General features: G+C 38.4%; 1 protein-coding gene across 2 annotated transcripts in view; it reads left to right on the top strand.

Annotated features, from left to right (window-relative positions):
• LOC132392808 (disco-interacting protein 2 homolog A-like) overlaps window positions 1-14,166 on the top strand; it is a 264,557-nt gene that overhangs the window by 211,214 nt on the left and 39,177 nt on the right. For both annotated transcript variants that reach the window (XM_059967204.1, XM_059967205.1), the window contains exons 19-23: window positions 4,859-4,995; window positions 7,404-7,484; window positions 8,095-8,222; window positions 9,315-9,429; window positions 10,962-11,163. In XM_059967204.1, the coding sequence (XP_059823187.1) occupies window positions 4,859-4,995; window positions 7,404-7,484; window positions 8,095-8,222; window positions 9,315-9,429; window positions 10,962-11,163 (663 nt within the window). The remainder of the gene's footprint in view (window positions 1-4,858; window positions 4,996-7,403; window positions 7,485-8,094; window positions 8,223-9,314; window positions 9,430-10,961; window positions 11,164-14,166) is intronic.

Below are 14,166 nucleotides of genomic sequence, written 5' to 3' on the forward strand. Positions count from 1 at the left end.
TACATTGTGTAGTGTGGTGACTGGAACTGTACATAATAATCCAAGTGTGATCTCATGATATCTCAACTCCATGAAAGCAAGCCTGTGAAATTCCCACTTTCTCTACCCTATCCATCTGTGTCATGGTTACTCAGATCAGCATAGCATGCTGCTAATTAGGCAAAGTAAGTTCTCTTTCCAATGCTGTTTCCAGTTTGGCATGTATTAAGATCTGGCTATATTTAGAAAACACTCTCTGCTTTGTTCTTTTGGTGATCTTAACTTTTTGTTTTCTGATTACCAGTTTACAAACCTATCAAAATTGCTTCCCCATGTTCACTGTTAAGAATTTGCATAACTTACATTCTCAGTTTCTCACCTCAATCTAGAATCTTGTAGTTGTGTCATTATCTTAGAAAATCTCTTAGACACTTTTTTTGTTTCTTAACATTGTTCTTGTTTTGCTATCCTTAAATCTGACTTCTACTTTAAGAAAGTAAATGTAAATGGCACCTCCCATTCTTTATTAATTCATTTATCTGTATTCAAATACATCTGATGTATACAGGCCCAACTGACCACTGATTAGTAGGGGTGTTACTCTTGGCTCATTGATAGCAATCTTGCCTCTGAATCAGAAACAGGCGATTTTAATGAGCATTCCAGGTTTAAGTATATAGTGATAACTAGTGGTTGAATATAATACCAAAGGAATACTATACTTCTGAAGGTGCTATCATTCAGATATGTTTTTAAAAAAAAGCATTGTCAGCTCCTTAAATATGAGCATTCCATCTCACTACTGAGTTCATCCAGTGCCCTAGCCAACATTTAGCCTTCAGCTAAAACCACTAAAACATGGTACACACAAAAAGTGCTGCAGGAACTCAACAGGCCAGGCAACATCTATGGAAAAAAGTACAGTTGACGTTTCGGGCCAAGACTCTTCAGCAGTCCATTTGAAGGGTCTCGGCCCGAAATGTCGACTGTACTCTTTTTTTTCCTTAGAACCTTCCTGGCCTACTGATTTCCTCCAGCATTTTGTGTGTGTTGCTTGGATTTCCAGCATCTGTAGATTTTTTTCTTGTTTGTGATTGGACCACTAAAACATATTGCCTTGTCATGTATCCTATTGTGATTCTGGGTTCTTGCTGTGTATAATTTGACTCTCTTGTTCCAATATTTATTACATTCCTGATTATGGTTCAAATTATTTTTTCTTGTCTGATTGAACATTCTAGAGTGAAAGACTTGTTCTGAAAAATCATGATGCCTAAACATAATGCACAGTTGGGTATTTTTGCAGTCTATTGCCATGGTAGATCTGTACAATGTCATCAAGTACATATTGTGCATACAGTACTTCTATGGAGCCGTACTGTTCAAAGTAATACCCAGCATCAGGGACACTACAATTGTGCAATCACAAATTGTGATTCAAGCTCTGAGTCATGATCCTTTCTATTTGGTGGGGGAGAGGGGTGGTGAATGGTGCTGAACAGCAAGACATCATGTAATCCAGGATGTTGCCTAGATTAGAGAGTATGTCTCATGAGAAAAGGTTCCAATCTATTTTTGAACAAAGTGGGCTGGTTCTGATTGAAGAACAAAAGTGCAAGATGATCTGAAAAATCAGCATAATTTCTTAGCTCTGGTCACTGATAAAGAAGTTACTCAATCTGTATGGCAATTTGCACAAAGAATTGTTAAGAACATAGAACAGTACAGTAGAGTATAGAACAAGCCCTTCAGCCCATGATGTTGTGCTGACCCCAAATCCAAAATCAATCTAACACTTCTCTCCTGCATATCCCTTCATTTTCTTTGCATCCATGTGCCTATTTAGAAGCCTCTTAAATGTCATTAATATGACTGCCTTTGCTACCACCTCTGGCAGTACATTTCATGTACCTATTCACATAGCTACCACTCTGTGTTTGTGTATATATTTAAAAAAAAGGTACCCCTGACTTGCCACCCTTCCCTACAAATTTCCTCCAAATCACCTTAAAAGTATGACTGCATATTAGCTCTTTCCACCCTGGGAAAATGAATCTTGCTGTCCACTTATATATAATCTCTTTATCATTTTCTACACCTTTATTAAGTCACCTCTTATCCTCCTTTGTGCCAAAGGGAAAAGCCCTAGAGTGTTCAGTCTCTCCTCAGGAGATATGCTCTTTGATCCAGACAGCATCCTGGTAAATCTCTTTGCATCCTCTTTAAAGTTTACACATCTTTCCTATAATGAGGCAACCAGAACTGGACACAATATGGCAAGCGTGGCCTTACCATAGTTTATAGAGCTGCAACGTTACCTCACAGCTCTTGAACTAAATCCCCTGACTAACAAAGCCCTACACACCATATGCCTCTTGACCACCCTGTCTGTATTTATCTGTATTCAAATGAATCTAAATATGCTGGCCCAACTTGTTGACCACTGATTAGTTAGGTGTAGTTCTCAGCCATGTTACCTCCAGGTGTTACTCTTGGCTCATTATAGCAATCTTCCATCTGATTCAGAAGTACATGATTACAACAAGCACTTCAGATTTGAGTATATAGTCTAGACTGGTGGTTGAATATAGTACTGAGGGAAATACTACACTTGTGAAAGTCCCATCATTTATTGTATGTCACTATTAAGTTAATCCAGTACTTCAGGCAACTTTTTAATCTTCATTGAGGACTCAAAGATCATTGCCAGAGGCACAGCAATCTCTTCCCTCACTTCCTAAAGTAACCTGGAGTATATCCCAACTGGCCCTGGGGACTTGCCACTCACTGGTGAAGCAAATATTCATTAAGGACCTCCTTTACCTCCTCTGACTCCAGACGCATTTCCTCTTTATCCGTGACTGGCCCTACCCTCAATTTAGTCATCCTCCTCTTCTTCACGTGTTTGTAGAACGCCTTGATGTTTTTCTTAATTCTACTTGCCAAGGTCTTCTCGTGTCCCCATCTAGCTCAACTAAGTCCCCTCTTAGGTTCCTTGTTATCTTATGACTCTCAAGAGCCCTTTCTGATCCTTGTTTCCTAAACCTTAAGTATGCTTCTTTTTCCCTCTTGACTAGATGTTCCATATCTCTTGGAAACCATGATACCTTTATCCTACCATCCTCTCCCTGCCTCAAGGGGGCAAACCTATCTAGAATCCCATACAAGCACTCCCTAAACAACTTACACATTTCCATTGTGCATTTCCCTGAGTACATCTGTTCTCTATTTATGTTCCTACTTTCCTACCTAATAGCATCATAATTTACCCTTCCCTCAGTTTTATACTTTCTTATATCCTCTGCTCTTATCCCTGTCCTAAGCTATGGTAGTCAGGGAGTTGAGGTCACTGTCTCTAAAATGCTCACCCACCAAGAGATCAGTCATCTGACCAGGTTTGTTGCCTAGTGGAAGACAATGTATGGTCCTCTTCTCTAGTCAGCCTGTCCACATAGTGCGTCAAGAATCTTTTTGAGACACGCTTCAATTCTGCCCCTTCTGAGCCTCCTGTACTAAGGAGGTGTTAATCAATATTAGGAAAGTTGAAGACTTCAAAAACAACACCTCTGTCATTTTTACCTCTGTCCTGCACCTCAGTGTCCCTGTTGCTGTTGGGGGAGTCTATAAAATGCTCCCAATAGAATGATTACTCCATTCCAGTTTCTGACTTCCAATCACATGATCCCTCCACAACAACTTCCCTTTCTGCAGCAGTGACACTATCACTGATTAGCAATGTTACTCCCACACCTCACTTACTTCTTTAAAACATCTAAACCCCAGAACATCCAGTAGCCATTCCTGCCCTTGTGACAGGAAAGTCTCTGCAATAGCCACAAGGTTGTAGATCCATGCTCTTAGTTCATCATCATTGTTTCCGATACTTGCTGCAGTAAAGTCAGCACATTTCAACCTATCCAATTGACTGCATTTATGCCATATGCACTACCTAGCCGTTCTCAGTCTCTCTACACCAACTGCTACATCCTCTGACCTATCACCCTGGTTCTCATCTTCCTGCCAATCTAGGTTAAACCTTCTCCATCAGCTCTAGCAATCCTGACCACAAGGATATTGTACATATTTGAGGAATGAAAGTTAACTGCAGCAAATCATAAACACAGGAGAGTCTGCAGATGCTAGAAATAAGAAACAACACACACAAGATGCTGGAGGAACCTAGAAGGTCAGGCAGCATCTATGAAAATGAACAGATAGTCTGAGTTTCAGGCCGAGACCCTTCTTCAGAACTGAGAAGGAGGGGAAAAGATGTCACAATAAAAAGGTTGGGGTATGGCACATGGCTCCAGGGTTGAACACCTAATGGTTTTTTTTCTCTCACTTTGCTTTAGTAGGGGTTCTTTTCCTTTTTTTGTGTCACCATATTTTTCAATCTTTAAAACATTTTTTTTTCCTTTGAGACATTGTAAGTTTTACCTACTTCAACGTACTCTTGTTATTTTGGATGATAATAATAATAAAAAGATTTGAAAAGAAAGAAAGAGTTGGGGTGGGGGGGGGTGAGAAAGGCTATCTGGAAGATGATGGGTAAAGCAAGGTAGGTGGGAAAGATCAAGGGTTGGAGAAGCTGGTGTAGCAGGTCTGGGCGAGTACACATGGTCGAAGAGTCGGAGTGCAGCAGTGATCAGGAGGAGCAGTGAGAGAGGGTTTCACTGAACTCCTGTTAAAGAGAAGATTTAAACTTCTTCAGGGTAGGCATCCCTCAAAGAGACTTCACAGTGAAATAGCAAATCACTGTAGCAAATGTCTCAGGGCGAAGACTTGTCATAGCAGATGATTGTAACATATATTTTCCCTGCTGGTCATTGCTTCTTTCTCTCTATAACTGTGGATTTTTCTTTGCCTGTGTGTCTTCCAGCATTGGTGTGCATTGTAAAGTTTGAAGGCACCCCATATCTATGCAAAACGGATGAAATTGGTGAGATCTGTGTGAGCTCACGCGCTTCAGGGACATCATACTATGGACTTCCTGGAATGACAAAGACTGTTTTTGAGGTATGCAAAGCCAATATGCAAATCAAGTTCAAGTTCCAGTTTAATTGTCACTCAGCCATACATGAATATCTGTGAATACAGCCAAGCAAAACAGCGTTACTCTGGGGCCAAGGTACAAAACACAGTACCAACAGTCATACACAGCACAAGGCACATATAGCACTTATAAGATAGCAGTAAAATACAGACACACAAAAAAAGGTCTAAGTCCATGAATGTTGCAGTAGTCTTCAGTTGAACAAGATACAACTCATCTTCTGCCAAGCAAACACAAGGGACAGCACTGACTCCAGCCTTTATGCCACACCACACCACCTCCGGCAGTCCGGTGGAGCGCCTGATTCCGAAGCCCTCCCTGGGAGACTGCAAACAGCCGACACCATGGCTTGAGGCCTAATCCTTGTTAAGCTGAGGCCACACACTGGCCCCGCCATTCACCAGTAAACTAATGAATTGGACTTGCAGCATTTCACACCACCAATGTCCAACAGGGTCTTGCAATCACAAGGTGACTAAGATAATCACTCGCTGTTAGACTGCACAATGACACACTTCTGTTGCAGGCGGCATCATGGTCCGCACCAAGTCCAGCTCCTTTAGTTTCTCCACCAACCAGCAACTCACAGACCTGCAATACTTTAAATTATTAATGTCTAGCAGGGTCTTGTGATTGCAAGGAATACATTTTAAATAGGCAATAACTCTGTTGGTTGACCCCATAGATGCCGCTATGTCCAAGCGCGCTACCATCTTACTGGAAGTGTAGTAGAGAGTTCTAGAGTACTTTGTTTTAATTATTCAAGTTCAGTTACTGGCTACATGCAAATATATAATAAAAAAATACTGAAGTTCCTCAAGTAAGTTTGCAGATTTAATTTCTCTTTTCAAGGTTTTAAAAACTAGATACATGTGCTGCTATTTTCTTTTCATGTCTTGGTCTGAATTCTGACTTTGTCCAAATTTTAATCCTCTTAGTGACTTTAGAGCTTTTGATAGAATGGACTGGATAATTTTTAATGTAAGGGGCACAGAGAAATGGTATTTTATCTAATGTGTAGGGAATAGATTTGCTGATAGAAGAACATTTCAAATATATAAAAAGGATATGTTTGTTATTTCCTTGGAGCAAGTGATTTGTAAATTTTGTTATTTCAAAATCTCAGCGTTGTTCAACAGTGTATATTATGATTGTATGGATGCCTGAATTTTCCCTGTGATTGGGTCAACATGATTTAAATAAAAGCATTTTGATTACCGACCGTTGTTAGATAAAAATAAACTCCTTGTTATACAACATAAAGTCATACTTGGGCTGTACGGCTCAAAAATATGAAAAAGTAAAGATAAAAATGGGACAACAGTTCAGTTATAGTGCAAAGCTATTAAAAAGTAACAGAGCAGCTTTAAGATTTTTTTCCAGTATCACAGAAATGTGATTGTTTTGCCATCATTACCTTGCTTCTTTTGAGTTTTTGTTTTTTTGTTCAACATTCAGTAAATTTCTTTGGTGCAAGCTGTAATTTGGCACACACCCTCCTTGGTCCTAAAGTTGAGAAGGTTGGAATTCAGCACGTGATTTGCTTGAATAAACCAGAGTACAGTGATGACTTAACTGTTACCTCTCTAGGTCTTGAATGATTTACCTTCTAGAATGATTAGTTAAAGACAGAATTGGTTTTCTGGGGAAAACATGGGTGGTGCTGAAACAACGCCAAAATCTAGTATAAGTGGAATAACATCATGTGTTATTTTTATTCGTGCTGTTTGCCCTGAAGCACTTGTAATATTAGAATCTCAAGCTTGTTCTTGATTGGCTCACCTCTAGTTACTGTTCACCCTTTTAAGAATTACCTCAAAAACCTACCCAATTCCATTAGAAAGGAGACATAGTCCAGCTTGTCAATATTCAGATTGTAATAAACGTGTTAGAATGCAGGGCATTCAATTCCACAGCAAATAACATTTGCCAAACTTAACAAGCTTCATATGATATTGACAAGAAATACGATTCTCAACTTTATTTTCTAAAACAAATATCTTAATGAATCACAGTATCATGTACAAGAAGATTGGTAAGTTTGACATTACACCAAGATCTGTTTCTTTTTTGATGGAAGTTGAAAGACCCTATCATTACCAGATACTGAGCCGATGCAGAATAATCACTTGACTGCTACTGTTTAATGTTTTAAATGTATTATACTCAGAGATCTAAGGGGTATCTATTTAGATATTGAATTCTTAAAAATGTTATCTGATGTCCTCTGTGCTTTATTTCAGTTATTCTGTATTTCTTCAGAGTTATGCAGTATTTAAATGCTTTCTGAAGGGTTATAATACATTTATGTATTGTTTGGTTTCTTTTGGATGGTATTGGAATAATTCATCTGTTGTTTATATTTTGCCAGGCTGTGCCAGTGAATGCTGGAGGAGTTCCTGTCAGTGAGCATGTCTTCACAAGAACTAACTTACTGGGCTTTCTAGGATCAGTAAGGATTTTTTAAAAATAATCATTGGATAGAATTGTTCTGAGGTTTATATGTTTGTTCCTTGGTTTATATTGACGTGACTCAAAATTTGCTAAAATGAAATCAGTGGCAAAAATCAAGATAGATCATTCCAAAACCTGCAAATTCATAATCTAGAGAAAGGTAAGATGCCACTATTAATGATCAGTATAATGTAGATAATTCTTAACTATCTTCTGAAACGATTATACCTTCAAAATTATAATGAAAATCTGAGACATACCATTCTAACATTAAAATAGGGTACAGATTTAGTGATGATAAAAGAACTCATCATCCAGTCAAACCTACTGTCTTCTCATATCCAAAATCAGAGCTGTCTTAAACTCATGGCCATTGATCCCAGATTTTTCTGCCACTCTTTGGATTGACCTTGTCCCTTTGGCAAGAGAGAAAGATGGATAATGAACATTTGCATAAGTTGGGTTGATTTTTGGTGTGCAAGGTTTCACAGCAATGAAGAGTGTATACAGTGTACCCTGCCAAAGATTAAAAGCAGTTACTGTCATTCTGATGCCACTATTTCTAACTGCAGTGACCCATAGTCGTGATATTTCACTTTGAACCGTAGGGAAACCAAGTATTTGTGGTAGGGAAGATGGATGGCCTGATGGTGGTCAGTGGACGGAGGCACAATGCAGACGATGTTGTTGCAACAGCTTTAGCAGTGGAGCCCATGAAGTTTGTTTACAGAGGGAGGTGAGTACGTTTCTAGCTATGGACATGATTTGCAAAATCAAAATGCTGTATGTATTCAGCTTCGGTAGCAATTATGGAGAGAAACATAGATTTTACATCAAGTTCATCAGAAATGAATCAGTATGTCATTATCTTGAAATATTCTCTTTTTCTCAGTTCAGATGCTGCCTGATCTAAGCATTTCCAGACTCACTGCTTTTTTTATTGAAATAATGGTTCTTTAGCTAGAGTGAAACAGGTTTTGTAGTTTTGTCAATTCTCTAAATGTTATAATGTATCTTTTTAGATTGATACTATTCATGAAAGTTTATATATCATATGTTTTACAGACTTAAACGCAGTATAAAAACTAATGTCTTAAGATTGAAGTATGTAAATCAGACAAATGCTTCATTAATGTTGTCTTATTTAATAAAGACAGAACCTTACCTATTCTTCGAATGCATTTCAGCCTTGTTATACAAGCTATTGTGCCTTCCTTCTATATCAAAGTGCATGAAATTGAAATATTTACTCATTTATTTCCTTATGCACATTATTGGTCTTTAATCATTGACACAATTTATCATTTAATAAAAATAAACAATGCGTACTATGATGCCAGAAAAAACACCAGTATAAATGGCTATTATGAGAACCTACTTCAAGGGAAAAGGTAAAGAACCATTTAATTATTCATTCTGTTGAAATTTATAAACCCACTAAAAGATTTGAGAAATCACTTGCAGACTGTATATCAATTTTTTTTATAAAACAGTGTAATTTTCAGCATTTTTGTCTGTCATAGATTGTCCTTTCCAAGAGTAAAAACGTTCACATTCTGATAAGGAAATTTACTGTTTCTGCAAAGAATGGGAACAATATCATATCACACATTAACACTTACTGTTTCCATGGTTTTAATTAGTCTTTTAGATAGACTAAGAAAACAAACATTATGCATATTTTGAGTGTTTTTATAGGACCTTTAAGTGTATAAGATGTGAGTGCTTTCATGATCTCTAGAATCAAAGAATCTTCAAAGATAGTTATATAACTCGCACATATTTATAGGCAGGATTCTTACTTTACCCTCTTCTGGTTCTATTTTAGGATCGCAGTATTTTCAGTGAATGTGCTCCATGATGAACGCATTGTATTGGTGGCAGAGCAGAGACCAGATGCTTCAGAGGAGGACAGTTTCCAGTGGATGAGTAGAGTCTTGCAAGTAATTAAGCTATTATCTCTGAGGGAGGCCTGTTTGATTTTTACTTTCAGCTTTGGTCTTTAAATACAAAGTTTAAAGATTTAAATTGTACAGAGAGCTTGTGGCTCAGAAATGATTACAAATGTGCTTTTCTTAAAATGATTTGTATATTTTAGGATTCTAGTCAAAAATATTATTTACTGCATAGTTCTTAATCTGCCCAGTAGATATTTGGCTGTTCAAAATTGTTATTTTCCTGGATCTGAAATGATGGAGAAGTATGAATTCTCAATAAAATTAGAAATATTTAAAGCACAGTTTAAACTTCTCCCTTACATTTAAAGTTACCGTTTTCAGTATTATCAACAAATGCTGTCATTTGCATATTTAATAGTTTATTTTAAATATCAGATATGAGAACATAAGAATAAAACCATTCAGCCCCTCATTCCAGCTCCATCATTCAGTACAATGATGCTCATCTTTTCCTTACTGCCACTTTCTTATATGAACCCTGGATCCCTTGATTTCCTGAATATTTGGTAAAATAAAAAATCTAAAATATCTAAAAATAAATCGTTGTTCTTTGTCATAATTATACCCAGAGACTGAGCTCCACAGTCATTTTGGATACAGAATTCCACTGACACAAAACCTTCTTGTGCAAGAGATTTCTTCTTGATTCTAACATAAATGATAAATGGCCAGTGCTTTATTTTACTTCTCTGACCCCCTGGTTTCAAACATTCTCACCTGGAGAACCAAGTAGAGAGTTCTGTCAAGCCCTGTAATAACATATGTTTCAGTGAGATTGCTTTGCATTTTTCTAAGCTCAAAAGTATGGACCCGATTTGCATTAAACAGCAAGAACCTGGTGAACCTTCACTGCATTTCCTCACCACATTTGTATCCCTCCTTAAGTAGGGTAATAGTAACTCTGCACAGTATTTCCACCAGGGCTCTAAAAGACAGACCATAGGAGCAGAATTAGGCCAGTTGGTTCACTGAGTCGTCCATTCAATCATGGCAGATTTATTATCCTTTCCAACTTCATTTTCCTACCTTCTCCCCATAACCATACTGATTAGGAACCTATCAACCCCTACTTAAATATACTCAATGACCTGGCCTCCACAGCCACCTGTAGTAATGAATTCCAAGAAAATTGAATATATGTAATTGAAGCAAAAGCACGGCACTCATGTAAAATGTTGCAGTGAAGATCAGTATATTATTTTAGTGATTCATGTACAAGGGCACACTTGTCTCTTTCAGTCTCATTGTTTACACAATACTTTGCTTTAATATTTTTCCCCATCATATAGTATCTCTTATACCATTAATTTCTCTAAGCTATCTAAAGCATTTCTAAATACAGAGTTTGGGATATTTGTAATCAATATATTGGCACATAATACTAATATTAACATTGCTGGCTTAATATGGCTTTGAAGTTGAAGAAGAAATACTTCCAACTATGTCACAGGTTTACGGCAAGTGAATGAGAGCATCCAGCAAGAGAATGGTAATTATCTCATATTGATATTTTCCAGGCTATCGACAGTATCCATCAGGTAGGAGTTTACTGCCTGGCCCTGGTACCTGCTAATACACTTCCCAAAACTCCTTTAGGAGGGATCCACCTGTCTGAAACCAAACAGCGTTTCCTGGAAGGGTTGTTGCACCCATGCAATGTGTTAATGTGCCCCCACACCTGTGTCACCAACCTTCCTAAACCTCGGCAAAAGCAGCCAGGTAGGGATAAGTCACTAGATTTTATTTTGCCTATAGTTGAAATGAATGTGTTTTGCAAAATATCTTTTTTCTTATTAATAATCTTCAATTTGTACTGTAATGTTCCTTGATTAGACTGAGAGTTTGAAATTGTTAGTACTCAATGTGACGTGCCAGGCAGAGAAATTAACCCTCTCAATGTAATTTAAATGTTTAATTTTTTTTTCAATGGTCATTCTTATTTCCAGTGTTACAAATCAGCAACAATGAATATATAATTGAGGCAGGTTTTTTATAACAAATAAAACATCTATTAAACACAGAAAAAACCCCACAAGTAAACAAACGACTAACGTAACTGGAAGTCAGCTGTGCTACGGCAGCTTGAACAGTTCTTAAAGTGGTAAAGTAGTAATGCGAAAGTCCAAAATGATTTATAGTCCTTTAAAGGAGAGGCTTTTGTTGATAATAAATTCTCTTTCGTGGTGTTACGGCTTAGCCCAGTTGAAGTATGCTTCAATCAAAGGATTTTTGATGAAGAAAAATGAAACGGCTTAAAAGGCACTGACCTTTCTTTGGCGAAACTTTGCCCAACCCTCTATTCTTCTGGCAGAACAGGGGTTATCATGGGCATAGCTGATGAATTCCTTCCGAATGAGGATCAAACAAGCTCGAACCTGCTTTACCGTCAAAATCAACTTTCCTTGATCTTTAACTTCCCGAACTTCAAATCTTCACTCTCCAATGACTGGACTGACAATAATATGGCAAAACTGCTGGCAATAACCTTTAAGACTTAAAACAGAAAGTAAAACTCCACTCTTAAATGAAGCTGCGTCATAACATCGGAATACGCAGCAGCATGGAGTCAGTAGCGAATTCAGCCACGAACTACCCACGTCACAGGGTGGGGTTCTCCTTTTATACCTGGTTGAAAAAAACTATCACATGACCTCTCACTGGCGGGAAAATGATGTCACTCCCCCATCACAAGACCATTACCTCATCTCCAGTATAGCTTCAATTACATCATGATCATGTGACAGGTACGAGATACCCACGGGTACGTAACACCAGAACAGCTACCTTACATCTCGCCACCAGAAATTGTTTTTTAATTGGATTTATGTATTTATTTATTAGAGATACAGCTTGGTAACAGACCCTTCTGGCCCGAAGAGTCCGTGCCTTCCAATTAAATCCATGTGACCAATTAACCTACTTACCTGTGTGTCTTTAAGATATGGGAGAAAACAGAGCACCTGGAGGAAACCCTTAGACATGGAAAGAGCGTACAGACTCCTGACAGTCAGCAATTGGAATTGAATCCAAGTCGCTGCCACTGTACTATTCTACAAAATGTGTTTATCTAGTCAGTCACCATCCTGCAGTAATGCTGTGTGCAGTGGTACAGCCTCAAAAGTCCCTCTTGGGAAATTTTTTCCCCAGAATTCCTTTGGCAGAATGTCTATGAAATTTGCAACTAATTTCTCCAGCATTAGTGCAGGGAAGTTTTATTGAGATGATGCCTCTCCATAGAGAGCTGAGAAACAGTGTTGCGACATGGTCTAAATGAATAATGAGAAGTTCAAGACTTCTAATCTTGAATCTGTGTGCACAGAACTCCCAGAAAGCACCAGATTTGCCACCAATACCAGGCCACAGACTCTCTGGCAGGTGTGTGATGGAAGTTCATACTAACATCTCTCAAATCCATGATCACCAAGAGATTACCGCCTGCAGGTTTTCTTCTTAAGTCTCAAATGATCCTGACTTGGAAATACAGTGAGTTCTGGTTAATTGGGCCACCAGTTAATCGGGGCAGCCTTTTGTTTGGGATAACTCTTAAAGAACAAAAACTAATCGAGAAACAACAAAATCTAATCTAAGTTCTTCTGGGATGCTAAACATGGATGACCCGAAATGGCAGCTCTAATTGAAAACGATGGAAATCACCAAATATTCTTGTTCTAGCCTGTTACATCTGAGAACCATTACTGCATCTAAGATGTATACAGTCAGTAATGAAGTTTTAATGCGATTGAACGATCTATCGTTGCTTAAAACTGACAGAAATAGACTGGACTGTGGCTGGCACACTGCCCCTTTAAGAAGCCACCAACGAAGGAGGGATTGACATGCTGGTCTGATGATAAGTTTTTGACTCCCAGTACCAACTATCTTGCTGGCAAACGTACAGTCTCTGGGTGCTGTGTCAGAGGGGCATTAGGACTGCTTGAATCCTCTGATTTATGGAATTTTGGTTAACCCCTTCTGTACTGGACATAGCGATTCGAATAGATGAGTTCAGAATGCACCATCAAAGTAGGTCAATCGAGATTTTCAAAAGCAGAGGTGGAGGTGTATGCCTCATGATCAATTTCTTGTGGTGTACTAATGTGACATCCTAATATTTTTAATCAGACCTGGAATATCTTGCAGTTAAGTGCCAGCCATTTTACCTGCCACGGGAGATTTCAGCGATCATTTTGGTGGTGGTGGCCAATGTCAAACAATCTCTAGACAAACTGAGCGATGTAACCAACAGGTATGAAACAGCACATTTTGATGACTTCACCATTATTATGGGGGATTTTAGCCAGGTAAGCTTGATGAAGTAACTAATTATTAAGAACAAATCACCTGTAGTACCAGAAGAAATAACACACTGGACCACTGTTACTCTAAGTTCAAGAATTCCTACTGTACTATCCCATGTCCACACTTTGGTAAGTCTGATCACCTGTACTTGGCTGTACTTCTACTTCCTGAGTATAGGTGGAGACTGCAGAACCAGTAGTGAGGACCATGAAGGTATGGGCCTGGAAGGCACAGGAGCCCTTACCGATGCTTTGAATCAGTGAATTAGGCTGTATTCAGGGGGTCATCTTCAAGTCTGGATGAATATGCCACAGTTGTCACAAACTTTATTAAAACCTGTGTGGATGAGAGTGTGCCCACGAAAACTTACTGTACATTCCCTAACCAAAAGCCCAGGATGAACCAGGAGGTTCATAGTCTGCT

The sequence above is a fragment of the Hypanus sabinus genome, chromosome 4 (assembly GCF_030144855.1).
Source record: "Hypanus sabinus isolate sHypSab1 chromosome 4, sHypSab1.hap1, whole genome shotgun sequence".
Classification (NCBI taxonomy): Eukaryota; Metazoa; Chordata; class Chondrichthyes; order Myliobatiformes; family Dasyatidae; genus Hypanus; species Hypanus sabinus.